Below are 20715 nucleotides of genomic sequence, written 5' to 3'. Positions count from 1 at the left end.
AGGCTAAATGAAATAAATGGATTAAACCTGCATATTGCTGGCTCCATTTGTATGAAACATCTACAATAAGAGAATCTCCAGGAAGAAGCGGGAGCTTAGTGATTTCCAGGGGCTAAGAGGAGGAGAGGGGAGGGATTGCTGATGGGCACAGAATTTCTTTTGGTGGGGGGAATGTTCTGGAATTAGAGGGGAATGGATTGTATGACTTCAAGAACATATAGAATACTTATTTAAAATCGTCAAGTTTTTGAGAGCTAAAGAGATGACTCAGTGGTTAAGAACATGTACCCATCCTGGGTGGCCTTTAACTCCAGCTCAGGGACCCTGACACCTCTGGCCTCATGTACGTGTGCACATGTGCAAACACACACATACCCACACATACTCATAATTAACAGAAATGCTAAAAAATTATCAGTTTAATGGTGTGTAAATTACACTTCAACAAAACACCTTTAAAAGTGTGAAGGGGTATGATGGCTCTGTGAGGAAAGGCACTTGCGGCCACCCTAGTGACCTGACTTCAATCCCTGGGACCTACATGATGAAAAGAGAGTGCCAACTCCCACAAGCTGCCCTCTGACCACCATAAATGAATGAATGAATGAATGAATGAATGAATAAATAAATAAATAAATAAATAAATGTAATTTTCTAAAAAAAAAAAGGAGACCAGGGGAGGCAGAGACATGGAGACAGGTAGACCCTGGGGCTCACTGGCCAGCCTGGCCTACCTGAAAAGTTCCAGGTGAGTGAGAAACACTGTCTCAAAAAAAAAAAAAGTGAATGGTATCTATCAAACTGGCACTCACACTCACAGGTACACATATGCACCTGCACACACATCACACATATGAACACACACATACATACAACATGAGCAGAGTATACAAACAAACACACACAACCAGACTATGATTGCCCAACTAGACTGGTTTACAAGAATAAGACTTGGGTCTGGAGAGACAGCTCAGCAGTTAAGAGCACTGGCTGCTCTTGCAAGGACCCGGGTTCAAATTCCAACACCCACATGGTGGCTAACAACTGTCTGTAATTCCAGTTCCAGAGGATCCAATGCCCTCTCCTGGCCTCCTTGGGCACTATCTACTCAGGTACACTTACATACATGCAGGCAAAACATTTATACACCTAAAACAAAAATAAATCAATAAAAAAGAAGAAGACCTCTAAATGATCAAGTTATCATTTAACTTAAAATATTGTCACACTAAAATGATTATATAGGCAATTCTCCTACATCAGAAAATTCAGGAGGAGGGCCTGGAGAGATGGCTCAGTGGTTAAGAACACTGGCTGCTCTGGCAGAGAGAAACTGGGCTCGATTCTCAGCACTCACATGGTGACTAACAACCATTCATAACTCCAGTTCCAGGGGATCTGATGCCCTCTCTGAACTCCATGGGTATTGCATGACACCAGTGCACTTACATATATGCAGGCAATGCACTCATACACATAAAATAAAAATAACAAATAAAATAGCTTTTAAAAAAGAAAAGAAAATTCGGGAAGAGACAAATGAAAATAAAAAATAAAAACTGTCCATAGGGATAGTACCCCCAAATGAAACACCAGAAACAGAATCTGAGCTTCTACCAAACAGATGTTAAATGGTTCTTACCATTCCAATAGGCAAAGTTGGTCCCACCTATAAACATGTACCTAGAGGGGAATAAGAAAACACAGAGCTTCACTGTGAGCCCACTGCCACGGGGATCCCTCTCCCAGGTTCAGGGTACGCACATGTTCACATTTGCCCCCCGGGCAAGGACATCATAGAGGGAAGCGGCCAATACTTCAGTCTTGACTGTGGAGTGAGGCTGGCCCCAGTGGTCTAACCAGCCAGTATAGAATTCAGAATTGATCTAAAAAGAGAAGAGGAGGAGGTGCTTAGGAGAGGCTTAGACCTTCAAGTGCTGAGGTGTACCCTAGAGTTGGGGGGCCCCGGAGGACATCCACTAACAGCAATTTTTTTTTTTTCTGAGACAGGTTCTCTCTGTAGCCCCAGCTGGCCTGGAACTTGCTGTATAGTACAGGCTGGCCAGTGGGCACGATCTCACAGGCTGGCCTCTGCCTCCCAAGAGCTGAGATTAAAAAACAAGCACTGCCATTCGTGGTCAAAAAGCAGTTCTTATACTGAGTCTCTGAGTGTCAACCACACATGCGAGTCCATCTTATACAATAGAGTTTGGTCAGTCCTCCATAACCGACATAGATTCAACCCACTGAGTATCAAAATTATCTGAAAACGGGGGAGACTGTAGCTCAGTTTGTACAGTGCTTGTCCAGTATGCAAAAATCCCTGGAATCCATTTCCAGGGCTGGATAAACAGGATGAGGTCATCTTTGGCTACACAGTGAGCTGAAGGCCTGCTCACTGTTTTATGAGAAAAAACTGCATCAGTATTGTACATGAACAGACTTTCCCCCCTTGTCATATCCCTGATATAGAAACACAACTATTCACATTGCATTTATGCTGCATTAGGTGCAAGTACCCTAGAGAGCAGTTGCGTATGGAGGATGAGCAGTTTAAGCCTACAGGAGGATGTGCAATGCAGGTCTACAGGAGGATGTGTGTGGGTCATATGCAAATACTGTAGTACCATTTTATGTAAGCGACTTGAGTAGTTACTGATTTCAGTTATAGAGGGAGTCTCAGAATCAATCCTCCTCCATGGATACTGCAGGACAACTAGATTCCAAAAAGGTTTGTACCTACATCAGTTTTGCAAACCAAGTTCCCAGGAGAAACATTTAGATGGGCAAAATAATTTCATAAAAGAATAGCTCTAGACAGGCATGGTGGCACACACTTATAATCCTAGAACTTGGAAAGGCTGAAGCAGGAGGATCATGAGTTTGAAGTCAGCCTGGGCTACATAGTAAGTCTGAGGCCAGTCAGGGGCTACATAAAACTGTATTGAAAACAAAAAGAGCTCAAAATCCAAGGGCTGGGGATGTATCGCAGTGGTAGAGAGCTTGCTTAGCATGATTTGTATTCGATCCCCTAGACCATAAAGAGAAGAATCAGCTCCAAATTCATCCTTTTCACACAATTCACCTCTTGTGCACATGCAGATCTTGAGACTAGAGTCGTGAGGCCAACCAGTCCATAAGCAATTTAACAACAGTTGTTCAAAATCAAGTAAGAAAGGAAACCTGGACTGTCAGGTTCCAAGAAATAGCTCCACCCTAGCTCACGAATACAAGCACTGCAGAGCTGCTAAGCAGGCCTTGGACAGAGAAAGGGCTGTTTGTAAACAAGGCTTGGCCTGAGACTCAGAGAAAAGGACTCAGAGAAAAGGCCTCAGAGAAAAGAGCTGTTTGGTAAATGAGGCTTGAGTTCAGGTGCTAAGTTAACACCAGCTGGGGAGGGCAGAGGGGGTAAAGGACTGGTGCAGGCCATCTCTGCCTGCCTGGCCCCTGCCTCCCTTGTAGCCCAGCAGTCTCAAGCTCACTAAAGCTGCACAGCAAATTGCACCCTCTTTCCTCCTGGTTGCTTGTTGGAAATACAGTCTCAGCTCCCAGCAGACCCAGCCAATTGAATTTTGCATTTCAATTACATCCTCAACATGAGGTGGAACCGCTCTGCTCCAAAGAGTTAAGAAAAGCACATGTATGCTGGTCATGGTGGCCAGCCTTTAATTCCAGCACTCCAGAGGCAGAGGTAGGCAGATCACCATGAGTTTAATGCCAGCCTGGTCTACATAGCAAGTTCTGGGGTCAGCCAGAGCCACACAGTGAGAACCTGGATCAAGAAAAAGAAGAGAAAGAAACACACACGTGAATCCAGATTCTGGTAGGCCGCATCCACTCCCAGGATTGGCAACCCAGGGCAGGTGACGCATGGCGTCCCATCCCCTGTTCCCCTGTCCCACCACCCCCCTCGCTCTACATTCAATAAGAGACAATGTGGGAAAGACTGGGGATGTAGTCCAATTAGTAGAACGCTTGCCTACCAGGCACCAAACTGTTTTTGATCCCCAGCACTACACAAAACTGGGTGTGGAGATGCAAGTTTACAATCCCAGCATTTGGGAAGTGAAGACAGGAAGATCCAGGAGGATCATAAGTTTAAGGTCAGGGCTAGAGAAATGCACAGTATACTGCTCTTCCAGAGGACTCAAGTTCCTTCAGTTCCCAGCACCCACATTATGCAGCTCACAACTGCCCTAATTCCAGCTCCGGGGTGATCTAACTCCTCTGACCTCTGTGGGCAGCTGTACATGCCCCTCAACAAACACACATATACACATAATTAAAAATAATAAAAGTAAATCCTTTTTTAAAAAAAGTTTAAGCTGGGTGTGGTGGTGCATGCCTTTAATCTCAACACTCTGGAGGCAGAGGTAGGTGGATCTCTGTGAATTCCAGGCCAGCAGAGGCTACAGGGAGACCCTGTCAAAAGAAAAGACATGAAACAAAAGGAGGAGAAGAGGGGAGGAGAGAAGAAAAAGAAAAGGAAAAGAAAATGAGATAACAGGTCCACTTATTTGTTTTGATTCATTTACTTGTATTTCAGGTGTATGAGTGTTTTGCCTGGATGCATGTAAGTGTACCCATGTGGTGCAATGCCTGAGGAGGTCAGAAGAGGGTGTTGGAGTCCCTGGAACTGGAGTTAGGGGTGGTTGTTAGCCACTACGTAGGTGCTGGGGACCCAGGTCCTCTATGGGAACAGCCAGTGCTCTTAACTGCTGAGCCATCTCTCCAGTGCCCATCAGAAGCACTTATGAGGAGTGCCTAGGCCAGTCATGTTTGTCTGTATTCTGTTCTACTCCAGTGCAGGACTTCAGTTTCAAACTGAACCTTGTTCCTGCTGTCACACGTAAGTCTAGAAGGGCTATCTTCCCCATCCCACCAGCCACTGGTCTCAGAGCCAAAACAACTAAGGGCACAGCTCCCTTCTGTGGCCCATCACCTCTCCTCCCAATAGCTGTGATAGAGCTGTACAAGCCCACAGTCTCCATACCACACCACCCAGTCCTCACCAAAGGTCCTTTGGGCTCGAACTTCCTCTGGATTAGAAAAGACTGTGTGATATTGCTGACTGGAAGTGAAAAGAGGGAGAAGGAAAGTCAGTTACTGGAACAATAAGTCAGTTACTGGAACAAACAGCCAGGTGTGGTGGCCCAGCCTGTAATCCCAGCACTTAGGGTGCTGAGGCAGGAGGATCACCAAGTTCAAGACAAGCCTCAGCTACATAGCAGGATGCTATTTCAAAAAAGTGTCAAGGGCTGATCAGTCTGGGTGGATGTAGCTGAATCTACGGTAGAGTGTTTGCCTAGAATGCACAGAACCCTAGGATCAATGCCCAGCATCCCATAAACTGAGCATGGTGATGCATGTCTGTAAACTCAGTTCTTGGCAGGTAGAGGCAAGAGGATCAAAAGTTCAAGGTCATCCTCAGCTACAAAGCAAGTTTGAGGTCAACCTGAGCTACGTGAAACCCTGACTCAAAAAATATAAATAAATATAAATAAATAAATAATAAATAAATAGGTGGCTGGAGATGTAGCTCAGTGGTGAAAAACACTTGCCTAGCATGTTCAAGGCTCTGGTTCCATTTCCAGGTGTGTAAGCCCCTCCCACAAAGCTAAACAATGAAGTCCCCCTGGGGCTTGAGCCAGCCAGAGGCTCTATTAGACAGCTAGTATACCCCGCCCCCAATTCCCCTCCAGGAACTCACAGGTTGGACAGTACTCCCCAATATAGCAGTATAAGAGCTGGAAGTCTCAGAAGTGAAGGCTTAGGGGGCTCTACTGTCATGAATGAATACAATTTAACGTCTTACAAAAGAGGCTACAGGGAGTTCCTCACACCCTTCTACTAAGTAAGGAAGGACTCAAGAAACTAATATATCTGAAGCAGAGAACAGGCCTTCACTCAACACTGAATCTGTGGGAACTTCAGTCCTAGACTTCCCAGCACCCAGAGTAGTGAGCGATACATTTCTGTAGTTTGTTTATATTAGTTTTTCCTGAGACAGGGTCTTACTGTGTAGCTCAGTCTGGCCTGGAATTTATCATGTTGCCCACATGGCCTCAAACTCACCATCCCCCTGCCTCAGCCTTTAGAGTGTTGGGATTATAGGTGTGACTCACCACATCTAGCTCATTTTTGTTGTTTATAAATTACCCAGCCTAAAGTATTTGGTTATAATAGCTCAAACTGGGCTGAGGATGTAGCTTGGTTGGTAGTATGCTTGCCCAGCATGCACAAGGCTTTAGGTTTGATCCCCAGCACCCCACAAACTGGGCTGGGTGATGTACTCTTGTATAATCCCACCAGCCAGGAGAGATGGAAGAAAGAGACTCACAAGTTCAAGGTCATTTGCAGCTACATAGGGAATTGAGGCCAGTCTGAGTCAGAGACCTATCAATAATTTTTGTAAGTATTTAAGGATCACAGGTAGATGAAAGACATTTGATCCTGTGTTTCCTTAATAAATTGTAAAATGACTTGGAAAAGTAGGCTATCCTGTGCGCAGTGCTATTTACAGTTTTCTTGTTTAACACAGGTTTAAGCTTTGTGGTGACAGTAAATACCTATTGTTTCCTAATCCAAAAGACCCCATGAAACACCTACAAACTGGTTCTAGGATGGATCCAAACCATCCGTATGAGGGCTGTGGGGACCACACAACACTGCTTTCTCTCTCAGCAGATCTCCAAGGCCTTCTCCCAACCGCAAGGCTGCAGACTCACAGGCCGACCCTCTTCCTGTGCTTCTCCAGGGCCACAGCACATGCTCGCTTTTCTCTTGCCAGCTAGCTGACCCCAGTGCTCCCTACAGGACAGATCGGCTCTGGAGTGGCTTCCTTGCACCCCCCCCCCACCCACAGCAGAAGTGTACACAACAGAGTCACAAATATTTACGAGGTGCAAGAAGACAGGGTGCTTGCTCTAAGAGTGTCAGTCTCTGGAGAAAGGAGCCCACTCTGAATTTTGATTTCTCAGTCACACAAAACCACTTGTTCTCAACTTCCTTTCTCTCCTTCTTCCTCCTTCTCTCTCTCTCTCTCTCTCTCTCTCTCTCTGTCTCTCTCTCTCTCTCTCCCTCCCTCCTTCTCCCTCTCATTTTGTGTATCCTTTGAAACAGGGATTCAGTATGCAACCATGGCTGACCTAGAACTTATTATGTAGCCCAGGCTAGCCTCAAATTCATAGCAATCCTCCTGCTTCTCTGCCTCCACAGAGCTAGGATTACAGGTATGTACCACCATGCCCTGCAATGTTGTATTTTATTTATTTTGAATATGAGTGTTTGCCTGTGTGTGTGTAAGTGTATCATGTGCGTGCAATGCCTGTGGAGGCCAGAAGAGGGCATCAGATCCCCTGTGACTGGAGTTATAGACAGTTGTTAGTCACCAAGTACATGCTAGGTCAGACCCAGGTCCTCTGCAACAGCAGTCAGTGTTATTAACCACTGAGCCAGCCCTATTTTTTTTTTTAAGTCAAGGTCTCATGAAGCCCAGGCTGCCCTTGAACTTTCTATACAATTGAGACTAGTCTTGTACTCTCTTTTTCTCTTTTTGGTTTATTTACTTTTATTTTATGTATATGAATGTCTTCTACAAATATATGTAAGTGCACATGTGCATGCAATGCGTGTGGAAGTCAGAAGAGGGTGTCAGATGCCTTGGAACAGGAGTTATGGATGGTTGTTAGCCACCATGTGGATGCTGGGAACTGAACCTGGGTCCTCTACAAGAGCAATCAGTGGTGCTTTTACATACATGTGGGGAAAACATTCATACACATAAAATAAACATAAATAAATGTAAAAAATAATAAAGATAAAAAAGAGGTGGGGCTTAGTAGGTTTTAGGTCATTGGGGACACATCTCTGAAAAGGATTATGGGAGCCCAGTCTCTTGCTCGTTTTCTTTAGATTCCAGGTCATATGCCTTGCTGCAGGCCCCAATGGAGCAAGGCAAACCAACTATGAGTAGAGACCTCTGGAAATGTGGGATGGAATAAACCTTTCTTCTTTATAAGTTGTTTATCTAGGGTATTTTGTTATAATAACAGGAAACTGACTAGGGCATTTGATAACATCTCATTCAATCTACTCATGCCACTTAAACAACAGCTGTGCCCATAGTGACTGAGTTAAACAACAATAACAATTTTAAGCTGCATTTTCTAGTAGTTACAAACACTGACCTGGTCCGAAGTCCACTGTGGCATAGAGGCCCTGCAGGGTGCCGCAGCGCAGGTATTTTTCATCTGCCCCATCGGTGGTGAAGAGAAGCACATCTTTGCCCAGATGGTAGTGGAAGCGCTGTTCCAGGAAGCGCAGGTAGTTGTAGTCACAGGCAAAATAGGAGCCGTATTCATTTTCAACCTGCGGATGTAAGAAGAGGAGGGAGACATCAACAAACCCGATGCAGCCATTCTGAGGAAGCTGCTGTTTGCAGGAACTATTTGAGCATCTGCCAGGGTTTGGGGCTTCCCACCTGTCAGAAAGTCTCTGCAGAGACAGCAACACTCAATTCTTATGTTGGGTATGGTGGCCCCCGTGCCTGTAATTTCAGCACTCAGGACCCAAAGGAGGAGACTAAGAGTCTGGGCTACTGAGACCCTGTCTCAAAAAAACAAAAACAGGGCTGGAGAGATGGCTCAGTGGTTAAGGGCACTGGCTGCTCTTGCAGAGGACCCGGGATTGATTCCCAGCACTCACATGGTGACTAACAACCATCAGTAACTCCAGTTGCAGAGGATCTGATGCCTTCTTCTGGCCTCCACGGGCATTGCACACACAGTGCACATACATCTATGCAGGCAAAACACTCATACACATAAACAAATTTAAGTTAAAAAAGCAATTCAGAGCTGGGCATGGTGGCAATGCCTTTAATCTTAGCACTCAGGAGGCAGAGGCAGGCAGATCTCTGTGAGTTCAAGGCCAGTGTGGTCTACATAGTGAGTTCCAGGACAGCTGGGGCTACAGAGAGACCCTGCCTCAAAAAGACCCCCCCTCAAAAAAAAAAGCAATTTAGCACAGAGGCTTACTTTCTAACTCTCCTGCACTGCCTAAATCTAAGGAGAAAAAACAGAAACAAAAAAGTGGAACTACCAAATTGGGTTTTGGATTGCAGTGACAATCTTCCCAATTATAGGTAACAGATACTGGTCAGAGATGGGGCATCACATGGATAAGTAGAAAAAGAAAGTAGAAAAGAAAAGTAGAAAAAGAAAATGGGAGACGCGTGTGCTGTTCCATTGCCCACAGACAAACCCTGTAAGCATTTTGGCATTTAGCCTTCTAGATGTACATAGATATATAAAATATACAGTATCTTTTTAAAGAAAGATTTATTTTATTCTTATTTGCATATGTGTGCACTCACATGAATGCAGGTGCCCGAAGGCCAGAAGAGGGCATCGGATTCCCCTGGAGCTGGAGTTACGGGCAGTTGTGATGTGGGTGCTGGGAACTGAACTCAGGTCCTCTGCATGAGCTGTAAGTGCTCCTAGCTGCTGAGCCATCTCTCTAGTCCCACATTAGCTACTTTTATGCAGTTGTGACAAAATACCTGATAGCTGTTACTTGAAGGAGGAAGGATTTATTTTGGTTCATGGTTTCAGTCCAAGATGGTCAGAGTGGCCCAACCCCTGTCAGCAGGAGCATGAGGCACCTGGTCACCCAGGTACAGAGAGTGGGACTGGCCACAGTGCCAGGCTATAATCTTCAAAGGCTCAACTCCAGTGCCACATTTCCATCAGCCAGGCCTCACCTCAAAGAAGTTCTAAAACATCACCACCAGCTGGGGACCAAGAACCCAAAACATAAGCCTGATTCTCGAGTCAAAATGAAACAGTTTTGTTCTAAACCAGATACTCCTTTGGCATCCCATCAGGGGTATCTGACAATCTGGAAACATTTGGGTTGTCAGGACAGGGGAAGGGAGTAGTACTAGTGGCCTACAGTGAGTAGGAACTCAGGATGTCACAAACATCCCAAAGTGCACAGACTAGTCCATGACACAGATCTATCAGGTGCAAAGAGGTGACTGAGTTGGAGCAGTCATCAGTAAAGTAGAAGGCACCCCAGGGGTGAAAACTGATTTGTATGGGGTAAAAGAAAACCTATTGTCTTGGGCTGGTGAGATGGCTCAGCAGGTAAGGGTGCTTGCCACAAGTCCGATGACCTACATTCAATCTCGGGACTCACAGGGTAAGGAAGGAGAGAAATGACTCCTGCAAGTTGTCCTCTGACCACTCCACATGCACACTGTGATATGTGTACATGTGTACACATGTACACACACACACAAATATATAAATGGTTAGAAAAAACAAAACAAAACACCGGGTGTGGAGTGTACACCTTCAATCCCAGCACTTAGGTGGTAGGGACAGGAGGACTCCTGTGAGTTCTAGGTCAGCCTGTTCTACATAGCAAGTTCCAGGACTGCTGGGGCTACATAGTAAGACCCTGTCTCAAAAAGAGAAAAAGAAAAAGAAAGGAAGAAAAGAAAGAAGCTAGAGATGGCTCAGTGGTTAAGAGCACTGGCTACTCTTTCCGAGGACCCACATGGTGGCTCACAACTGTCAGTAACTCCAGTTCCAGGGGATCCGATGCCCTCTTCTGGTCTCTGCAGGCATTACACACGTGATGCACTTGCATGCAGGAAAAAGTCATAAAAATTAAAAGAATTTTAGAAATACAAAGTTGAATGAAAGAAACACTGATAGTGTAAAATCCATATAATACAATCCCCTATAGAAAATGCAAAAATAGTCAACACCAGACTAAAACGTATGAGTGCACATAGGTGATGGACTATATAGAAAGATGAGAAAACAACAACCATCAGTGCCAGGCTAGGGCCCATGAGATGGCTCAGTGGGTAAAGGCACTTGCTTCCAAGTCTGACAATCTGAGTTCAAATCCCAGGACCCACAGGGAGGAAGGAGTGAATCAATTCCCACAATTGTCCACCGGCCTTCACCTGCACTGTGGCACATGTCTCCCCAGTAAATTAAAAAAACATGTAACTTAAAAAAAAATAAGCTAGGGCAGGTGTTTCCAACCTGGGATGGTGTGTACACGGGTGTTCCTGCTACTGTGGATGTTCCCACTACAGGCTCCACATGCTGAACGTTTATGGATATATGCCATGTTTCATAATTTCACAAAAGTTTTTTAAAAGCATCCAACCATGGGGCTGGAGAGATGGCTCAGCGGTTAAGAACACTGGTTATTCTTGCAGAAGACCCAGGTTCGAATCCCAGCACCCACATGGCAGCTAACAACTGTCCATAACTCCAGTTCCAGAGGATCCGATGGCCTCTTCTGTCTTCCGCAGGCATCGCAACACAGGTGCTCTTACCTACATGCATATACATAAAATTAAAAAAAAAAAAGCATCCAACTTATATTTAACCAGAAAGTTTCAACCTACACATAAACATAAAATAAATTTTTGTGATCTTGGGAAAACAGAGATTATTTTTTATTTTTTTGAGACAGGGTCTCACTGTGTACCTCTGACTGGCCTAAAACTCACTATGTAGACCAGGCTGGCCTCAATCTCACAGAGATCGACCTGTCTCTGCCTCCCTAGTGCTGGGATTAAAGGCATGCACCATCACATCCAGCCCTAAAAATGCAGGATTTTTTTGTTTTGTTTTTTGAGAAAGGATTTCCCTGTAGCCACAACTGACCTGGCACTCGCAATGTAGGCTGGCCTCAATCTCTCAGAGATCCACCTACACCTGCCTCTTGAGTGCTGGGATTAAAGGTGTGTGCCCCCACATCTGGCTTTCCTGAAAATACAGTTTTCAAACATAAGCATGAGGGACTGTGGGTCCCCATACAGGTGTCCAGCTGGAGAGTGACTAAAGAGAGACTTATGCTGGGTGTGGTAGCACGTGCCTGTAGTCCCAGCACTTGGGAGGCAGAGGCAGGTGGATCTCTGTGAGTTCCAGGCCAGCCTGGTCTACATAGTGATGGGGGGGGGGGGGGGGGGGCTACAGGGAGACCCTGTCTCAAAAAGACAGACAGAGAGAGAGAGAAAGAAAGTTAAGGAAGCTTGTCTGGAAGGGCCTCCTCAGATGACTGTGGAAGGAAAGGCACCTAGGAAGAGAATGAAGAGACTCAAAACCACCCGCCAGCATCACAGGACAGAAAAGAGGGGCTGAAAGGCAGCTCAGTCATACAGCGCTTGCATAGCAAGCACGAGGACCTGAATTAGATCCCAAGATTCTATGAGAAAAAGCCAGGCACGGTAATGCGTGCTTATAACCCCATTCCCAGCGCTGGGGAGGCAGAGACAGGCGGATCCCTGTGGCTCTCTCTGGCTAGTCAGCCAGCCTGTCTGTCCAACTCCAGACCAGAGAGAGATCTTATCTCTAAAATCAAGGTGGTGTCATCGAGATGGCTCAGTGGGTGAAGGTGCTTACTGACAAGTTCGACGACATGAGTTCAATTCCTAGGACCCACATGATGAAATGGAAGGTGAGAAATAACTCTCCAAAGCTGTCCTCTGACCTATACACAATGTGGCACACATGACACACATTCGGTAAAAACCAAGGTGGCTAGTACCTGAGGAACAGCCGTCATAGCTGACCTCTGGCCTCCACAGGCATATGTACACACATGCACCTATATGCACACATGTGCACCCACACACAGAAGAACAACAGAGAAGGAGGAGCTAAAAGTCAGCATTACAGTTTGACTTAAAGTGACCCCAAAGGCCCTCCACTGTCATTATCATCTGCACAGTGCTGGCGCCCAAAGGGCTTTTCCCAAGAGGATCCCTCTGGCATATTTTCATTGTAAGGGCTCAAGAAGCTCAATGCTTCAGCGAGCATGCCCAGCTCTATGGTCTTTGATGGCCGTGAATCCATACAGGAAGAGGAGTCAGCAGTTCACAGGGTAGAAACTTCCTGCCTTCCTTTTTTTCTGTTCTTTTTTTGCATGTATATGTGTGTTTGGTGTGCATGCATGTTCATATGAGTGTGGATGCGTACATGTATGCAAGTGCACACACACATGTATGGGTGTGTGTGAAAGCCAGAGGTGGATATTGAGTGTCTTCCTTGATTGTTCTCCACTTTATTTACTGAGGTACAGTGTCTCATTTAAACTTAGAGCTCACAGATTTGGATAGTCTAGCTAGGCAGCTAGGCCCTGGATGCCCTTTCTCCTCCAAGTGCTGAGATTACAGGTTGACTGCCTACCACACCCATCCGGCATTTACATGGGTGCTGGGGATCCAAACTCTGGTCCTCAGACTTGAGTAGCAAGTGCTTTATCCCCTGAGCCGTCTCCAGCCCTCTCTGACAATCTGATCTGATAATTCCCATGAATGCTCCTTTTCAAATCATTACAACTGATGCTAAGAAATGTCTCACAAGTTCTAGCAAGGTTCTTTTCTTCCTTGCTTTCTTCCCCCCTCCCATTTTTTGTTCTTTTTGAGACAGGGTCTCCCTGTAGCCCCAGCTGGCCTGGCCTGGATTCGCTATGGAGACCTGGCTGGCCTCAAACTCACAGAGATCCGCCTGCCTCTACCTCCCGAGTGCTGGGATTCAAGGCGTGTGCCACCACGCCCGGCTTCTCCCATCTCTTTTAATCAGAGCTACTTTAAAACACTGCTTCCCTTCATTTCCTGCCCCAAAGTTGCAAGCTAAGTTTACAGGTCAGTCCCTGCAATACAGCGGGCTCAGGGTCTCCACACCTGACCTGTGGCTCTTTTCTGTCCATTCTTGTGTCCAGCTCAGCCTGAGTTTTCTTTCTATGAAGTTAGCTGTTCATATACTTATCTGGTCACATCCTTGTATTATATACTTTAAAGAGGCTGGAAAAATGCATGCATATAGTTTGATTAGGGAGAGGGAAAAAAAGAGAGGGAAAGGAGAGAGAGGGAGTGCACTTACTTAGCATCTTGGTTAAGGGCCAGAGAGGCCTCTTATCGTCCACATGCAAATCTGAACTCTGCCACTTCCCATCCACGGGTCTCCACCTGTACCATGTTTTCTTATCTGTAAGAGGCTAACAATACCTCTCTCACTGGGTTCCTACAAGGTATAACGGAGACAATACACGAGGAGAGCTTTGTATAGGACCACAGTACCTGCCATCTGCTAAGTCCTCAAAAAGCTAGTAATGAGAACTGGAGAGATGGCTCAGCAGTTAAGAGCACTGGCTGCTCTTGCAGAGGACCTGGGTTTGAATCCCAGCACCTACATGTTGGCTAACAACCATCTATAACTCCAGTTCCAGGGGATCTTACATCCTCTTCTGATCTCCATGGCATTGCACAACATGGGTGCACTTATATACATACAGGCAATACATTTATACACATTAAAAAAAAAAAAAAGCCAGTAATAAGGAGGGCATGGTGGTGCATGCCTTTAATTCCAGGGTTTGGGAGACAGAGGCAGGAGAACTGTCATGAGTTTAAGGCTACCCTATGCTATATAGTGAGTTCAAGGCCAGCTTTGGCTTATACAGCAAGACCCTGTCTCAAAAAGAAAGAAAAACAAAAAAGGGTTGGAGATATATAGCAAAGTGGTAGAGCACTTGCCTAGCATGCATAGGGCCTGGATTCAATTCCTAGGATTGCTTGTAGAGGTACACACATGCCCCCACACCACAACCTATCAATGAAGACAATGCTCACTTCCACATTACTGCCAATTAGAGGAAACGAGAGGCGGAGGCTGGGGGTGAGGGTGGAAGAAACATACACCAATAGAAGAGTCTGCAAGACCCATCCAAAAATGTCCCAGACGAGTTCAGAAAACACTGAATCTTCTAGAGTAAGAGCCAGCAAACTTTTAATCAAGAGCAAGAAAGCAACTGACTTGAGCTTTGGGATCACATAGGTTTCTATCTCAACTAGTCTCTATTCCCACAACTCAAAGGCGGCCACAGGCGCAAACACCCTTGTGGCCCTGGTCTATCTGCCTCTATGAATATTAGCAGCCATCCAGCTGTGGCCCACAGGCCATGGCCACATGTCTTTGTCCTGCAGAACCAGTTCCTTAGAGGGGACACTTCGAAGTTTGCTGGTCTTAAGGAACTAGAGGTATAGAGACAGCCTATGACCTTGGTATCAATGGAGCACCTCATTCTTTAGATGAATTTGTGGGTGGAACTTCTATTTCTTTTCACCATGAATACCATCAACAGGAGGCAGGCAAGCCTAGGGATGGCTTAACAACCTCGGGTTTGCTCCCCTCCTCCTAACAATATACCTAGCAGCATAGGACCCTCACCTGCATCAGGCTGCATGCCCACCCTACTGAAACAATAGAATAGGGAACTGGAGAGATGGCTCAGTGGTTAAGAGCACTGACTGCTCTTGCAGAGGACCTCGGTTTGATTCCCAGCACCCATCTGGTGGCTAACAACCATCTGCAACTCCAGTTTCCAGGGGCCCTCTTCTGACCTCTGTGGACACTGCATGACATGGGTGAACTTACATACATGCAGGCAATACACTCATACACATAAAATAAAAATAAAAAAATAAAATATTAAAGAAAACAATGGAATAGGTCATTCCTTCCCTAGCAACCACTAGGGGAGTTCCAAAAGGAAACTCCCCTTTTGTGGTTAGTATACTTGCACATATCCAAAACATACCCCATAACCAGGAAGGGAGGCAAAGGCCAATCTAACCTAAACTAGTTTAGGTTACATGCACGATAGGGCAAACTGTGTCCCCTGAGTGAACTTTTAGGGAAAATCCCCTACTTACCATGTTAGGCCTATGCATGATTATATAGACATATGATTAAAATCAAATACAGAAAAGTTTACATACCCCAAGTCTTTCAGTCAAAACAGAGAAATAGGCTGGGAAGACGGATCGGTGGGTAAAACCACTAGGTGCATAAGCTTGACAACTTAAGTTTGATTCCTTGGAACTCACATAAAAGGCTGATGTGGTGGTGCACATCTATAATCCCAATACTCCTAGGGAGGATGGGAGGCAGAAGACAGGAGACTCTCCCTGAAGCTCCTGGGCCAGCTACATAGAGTATTCAATAAACAGACTCCTGAAAATCATCCTCTGACCTCTACATGATGCCAAGACATATGTGTGGGTGTGCATACACACAAAATAAATAATAAATAAATGGAAGAAACTAAACAAGGAACTATCCACACTATGCCCCTTAGTAAACAGTTCTTCCTTCTCCAGGACTCCACAAAAGGAGACCCCAAAGAATAACCCGAAGCTTATGAGTACTCTGCTCACCTACAGCCTGTCCCATCTGTACTGTCACTTTGCTTCTCCATAAAGTTCCCTGTCACTTTGCAACCTGTGTGTATCTCTTCAGTTCTCTAACAGGACCCCAAGAACCTGTCAAGTCACCCAGTACAGTGATTCCCAGTAACGGAGGTGCTTTCAACTGCTTGTTGTTTTAAGACAGGGTCTCCGCTGTAGCTCAGGCTGGACTAGAATTCACTATGTAGCCCAGGAAGGCCTCTAACTCACAGCAGTCCTCCTGCATCAGCTTTCTGAGCACTGGGATTACAGATGGGAACCGTCATGCCTGGCTTCAGTTTTACTCATCTTGGTACAAACTGAGATCAACACTCACACGTGTAACCCACCCCAACCAGCACAGCCCTGGTTAATCTCTCCAGAAGATCAATATTTGCATATGTGGGGCAAACCTGGCTTCCTGATCTCTGCCCATGTCCTTGGGCAGGGATATTTGCTTTCTGCAGGGAACCATTTCACCCCAGCTATTGACACACAGCTCCTCCTGCAGGGCCTCCTCATCCTCCCTGTGCTCCCCCAGGAAGCACCGACATCAGAACCTGGGTAAAGCCTTTGCTACCTATTGACCTGCATGAAGCCAGAGACAGCGAGTTTCACAGCCGGGCACTGTGCAGCATGCCTGCAAGGCCAGCACTTCAGACGGAGAGGCAGGAGGATCACTGAAATTCTAGCCCAGGTTAGTCTACAAAGCAAAACCCTTTCTCAAAGCCCAACAGCAGGGCTTTGGAAGTGACTTAGTGAGGACCTAGTTCCTTACTTTTGGCTAAAATCTAGTGTGTGAGGACCTGAGTTTTTATCCCCTACACCCATGTAAAAGCTGTGCACAGCAGCTTGCACCTGTAACCCCAGGGCTGGGAGTTGGGGATAGGTAGATCCCGGGAGGCTTGATGGACAGTCAGCCAGTCAGCAAACTCCAGATTCTGTGAGATCCTCAAGAAAATAAGGTTAGAGGAAGAAACCCAATATAAACCTTTGGTCTACACACACACAAACACACACACACACACACAAGTGCACCCAAGTATAACCCACACACAAATAAAAAAATAAAACAAAACAAAAAACAGGGCACTGTAGGCAGGCATGGTGATGCATGCCTTTAATCCTGGCACTCAGGAAGCAGAGGCAAGTGAATCTCTGAGAGTTCCAGGCCAGCCTGGTCTATACAGTGAGTTCCAGGTCAGCCAGGCCCTGTCTCAAAAAAACAAGAGCAGAGGCTGGAGAGATTCCTGGTTAAGAGCACTGGCTGGTCTTCCAGAGGACTTGGGTTCTGTTCCAGCATGGTGGGTAACAACTGTCTCTAACTCCAGTTCCATGGGATCTGATGCCCTCTTCTGGCCTCTGTGGGCACTGCATGCATGTGGTGCACTTATAGGCAAAACATTCACATACATGAAATAAAAAACTAAGAAAAACAACAACCAAACAAACAACAATAACAAAAACAGGGCATTATGATGGTTCAGCAGGCAAGAGGGCCTGCCACCAAGCCTGAGTTCAATCCCCAGGATACGCATTTGAAGGAGAGAACGGACTCCCACAAGTTGTACTCTGGCCTCCATATGTGCTCTGTGTGTGTGCATGTGTGTGGTCACATACACCTACACAAATAAATAAATTAATGTAATTAAAAAAAATTTTAAAACCCACCAACAAAAATGAAAAAAAAATCTAAACCAGCTGTCACAGAAATTTCTACATCCAGAAACACTGTCCCCTAGTCCTCTGGGTCTTTCCTACAAACTATCCTCTTCCATTTGATTCCAGAACATTGTAGTGGGTGTAGAATGTGCACACGCACACGTACAACCTCATGGCTGCCAGGCCTATGTGTGGGGAGCTAAGGAGACTCAAGACAGAATTAATCAGAGTTGAATCAAGATAATTGCCACATGTTTTTCCCAAAAGAGGGCACCAATGGAAGGTTCCAGAAGTCTCATAGATGCCATGTCAGTCAACAGAGTGACTTTTAACACAGGGAACACAGATGTGAACCATACCTCAAAGGGTAGGTAGGGGCCATGCACAATGGCATACACCTGTAACCCCAGCACTTGGGAGGTAGAGGCAGGAGGATCAACCCCAAAGTCAAAGTCAAAGTCAAACTCAAGGTTGAAGGTCAACCTCAAGCTATATAACAAGTTCAAGGCCAGCCTGTATTACTCGAGACCTTGTGTCAAAAAGAAAAACAAAAAGAAAAAAGGCAGATGAGATGGTTCAGTAGGTAAAGGTACTTGCTGGCAAACTTGATAACCTGAGTTTGATCCTTGGAACCCACACAGAAGAGAATTGATTCTCATAAATTGTCTTCTTGCCCACCCTGTGTGTGCTGTGTATACATGCATGCACATACATACACAAGTGTAAGTAAATAAAAATATTTAAAAAGAGGGGGTGGGGAGCCAGGATATAGCTCGGTTGGTAGAGTGCTTGCATAACATATCCCTGGTTTGGGTTCCAAGCAGAAATAGACCAGGCGTGGTGGTACTCACCTATAATCCCAGCACTTGGGAGGTAGAGACCTAAGTTTCAAGCTTTCAAAGTGATCCTCCCCAGGTAGTGAGGTTGAGCCTAGTAGAACCTGGCCTGGTGGCCACACGCCCCCCATAATCCCAGTACTTGGGAGGTGGAGGCAGGCAGAACACTGACTTTAAAGCCAGCTTGGGCTATACAGGGTGACTCTGTCTCAAAACAAAGAAATAAAAAGACAAGTGAGGTAACCACGAACAATGATGCTCAAAGAACTACGGGTATGAAAAAAATGTCTTTGACGTGAGAATGAAGTGGAAAAGCCCACACAGGAAACTGTTCACTCCACACTAACTTACTCTGCAAAAAGGAAAAGGAAAATTAAAAAAAAGGCGGGACGGGAGAAAAATATTCAAGTAAACTCCCCAAATAAGAAAAGACGTGCTTCCGGTTCCTGAGGTTTGAGTGACACTGTGTGGTTTCCACTTCCTTAATATTTTTCTGTATTTGTTATGCTGTGGGACTGCAGCAGGGAGAGATGGAAGGACAGAGGAAGGAGACATGGAGGAGGGCGGAATCACCAGGTAAAGACCACGGACAAGGACAGGAGAAGAGATGTCCCCCAGAAAGTTGGCTTTTGCTCTCTTCTGCAGTTACTGCTTGCTTGATCAGACAACTTGTTTCTTGTTTTGTCTGTTAATTTTTTGAGACAGGGCCTTGTTTTGTAGACCTGTTAATGCCACTTAAAACAACAGCTGCATTCACAGGGATTGAACGAGCAAAAGCTTTCATATGCTTTGTTTTGCTTTATTCTGTTTTGTTTTGTTTGAGACGTGATCTCATGTAGCTCAGTCTGGCCTGGAACTCACTTTGTAGCTGAGGCTGGCCTTGAATTTCTAATTCCTCCCATCTTTGCCTTCTACATGCTAAGATTACAAGTGTGCACCACCATGTCTGGAATCTGATCACAGTTTTTATGGCATTTCTCTAACCAAAGGTGCAAAAAAGTTGTGAGTAGAAATTCAAAGTGACTCAAGAAATAGGACTGAAAAAAAGACAGCTGGTAAGTGAGCTCTCACCTAAGACCAAGTCAAAGGAAGATGATTCAGGCAGCTAGAGAGATGGCTCAGTGAGTAAGAGTGCTTGCTACCTAAGCACGAGGACCCGAGTTCAAATGCCCAGAACCCATGTAAAAAGGCAGGCATGCGGGGGAAGGTGGGGCAGAGACAGGATGATTGTTGGGGCTTGCTAGTTGCAAGCCTAGCTCAGAGTTCAATAAGAGATCCGGTCTCAGGGAATAAGGTGAGAGGGATAGAGCAGGACAGCTGATGTCATCCCCTGTCCTCCACAGACAGGCCTGTGCACCTGCACACACACATGAGCACACGTGTGCACGCACGCAGGAAGAAGATCCAGTTGTACAGAGCAAAGATGGGCCCACGTTTCACTATCTTCACACAGGAAGCTGTGGCCTCTCACTAACGACTCCGCTTGAGCTACAGATACAGGGACCTGGGGGTCAGACACCATACTTCTCTGCAAGCAGTCACCTACACCTGATGGTCACAGGAGGGCCACACTCCCTCCCGAACAGGATCTATCCCCTACAGGTCCATAAAGAGGGCCATCTGAACCACACTCCTCAGGGAGTGCCACACTGCATTTCCTTGATGATCTAGGACCCAGTTTCACACAACTGTATTCATTTCAATCAAGACATGCTCAGTCAGGGGCTGGAGAGACAGCTTAGGGGTTAAGAGCACTGGCTGCTCTTGCAGAGAACCTGGGTTCAGTTCCTAGCACCCACATGGCAGCTAATAATGGTCCTGACTTGAGTTCTAGGAGATCTGATGCCCTCTTCTGGCCTCCACAGTCACTGCACACACGTGGTATATTTATATACATGCAGGCAAAACACTCATTCACATTAAAAAAAAAAAAAAAAAAAAAAAAATGTGGCATAA

At 45.8% G+C, this 20715-nt stretch overlaps 1 protein-coding gene across 3 annotated transcripts in view; it reads right to left on the bottom strand.

Moving 5' to 3' along the window:
* The window catches only part of Glb1 (galactosidase beta 1), a 123302-nt gene that overhangs the window by 70845 nt on the left and 31742 nt on the right, over positions 1-20715 (bottom strand). For all 3 annotated transcript variants that reach the window (XM_008833429.3, XM_029563678.1, XM_029563677.1), the window contains 4 exons: positions 8190-8370; positions 5013-5071; positions 1765-1886; positions 1643-1683 (listed from right to left, as the gene is read on the bottom strand). In XM_008833429.3, coding sequence (XP_008831651.1) covers positions 1643-1683; positions 1765-1886; positions 5013-5071; positions 8190-8370 — 403 coding nt within the window. The remainder of the gene's footprint in view (positions 1-1642; positions 1684-1764; positions 1887-5012; positions 5072-8189; positions 8371-20715) is intronic.

The sequence above is a fragment of the Nannospalax galili genome, unplaced genomic scaffold (genome assembly GCF_000622305.1).
Source record: "Nannospalax galili isolate Female #2095 unplaced genomic scaffold, S.galili_v1.0 scaffold1176, whole genome shotgun sequence".
NCBI classification, from domain to species: domain Eukaryota; kingdom Metazoa; phylum Chordata; class Mammalia; order Rodentia; family Spalacidae; genus Nannospalax; species Nannospalax galili.
The sequence above is the reverse complement of the archived record's forward strand: the minus strand, read 5'-3'. Positions and strand labels throughout refer to the sequence as shown.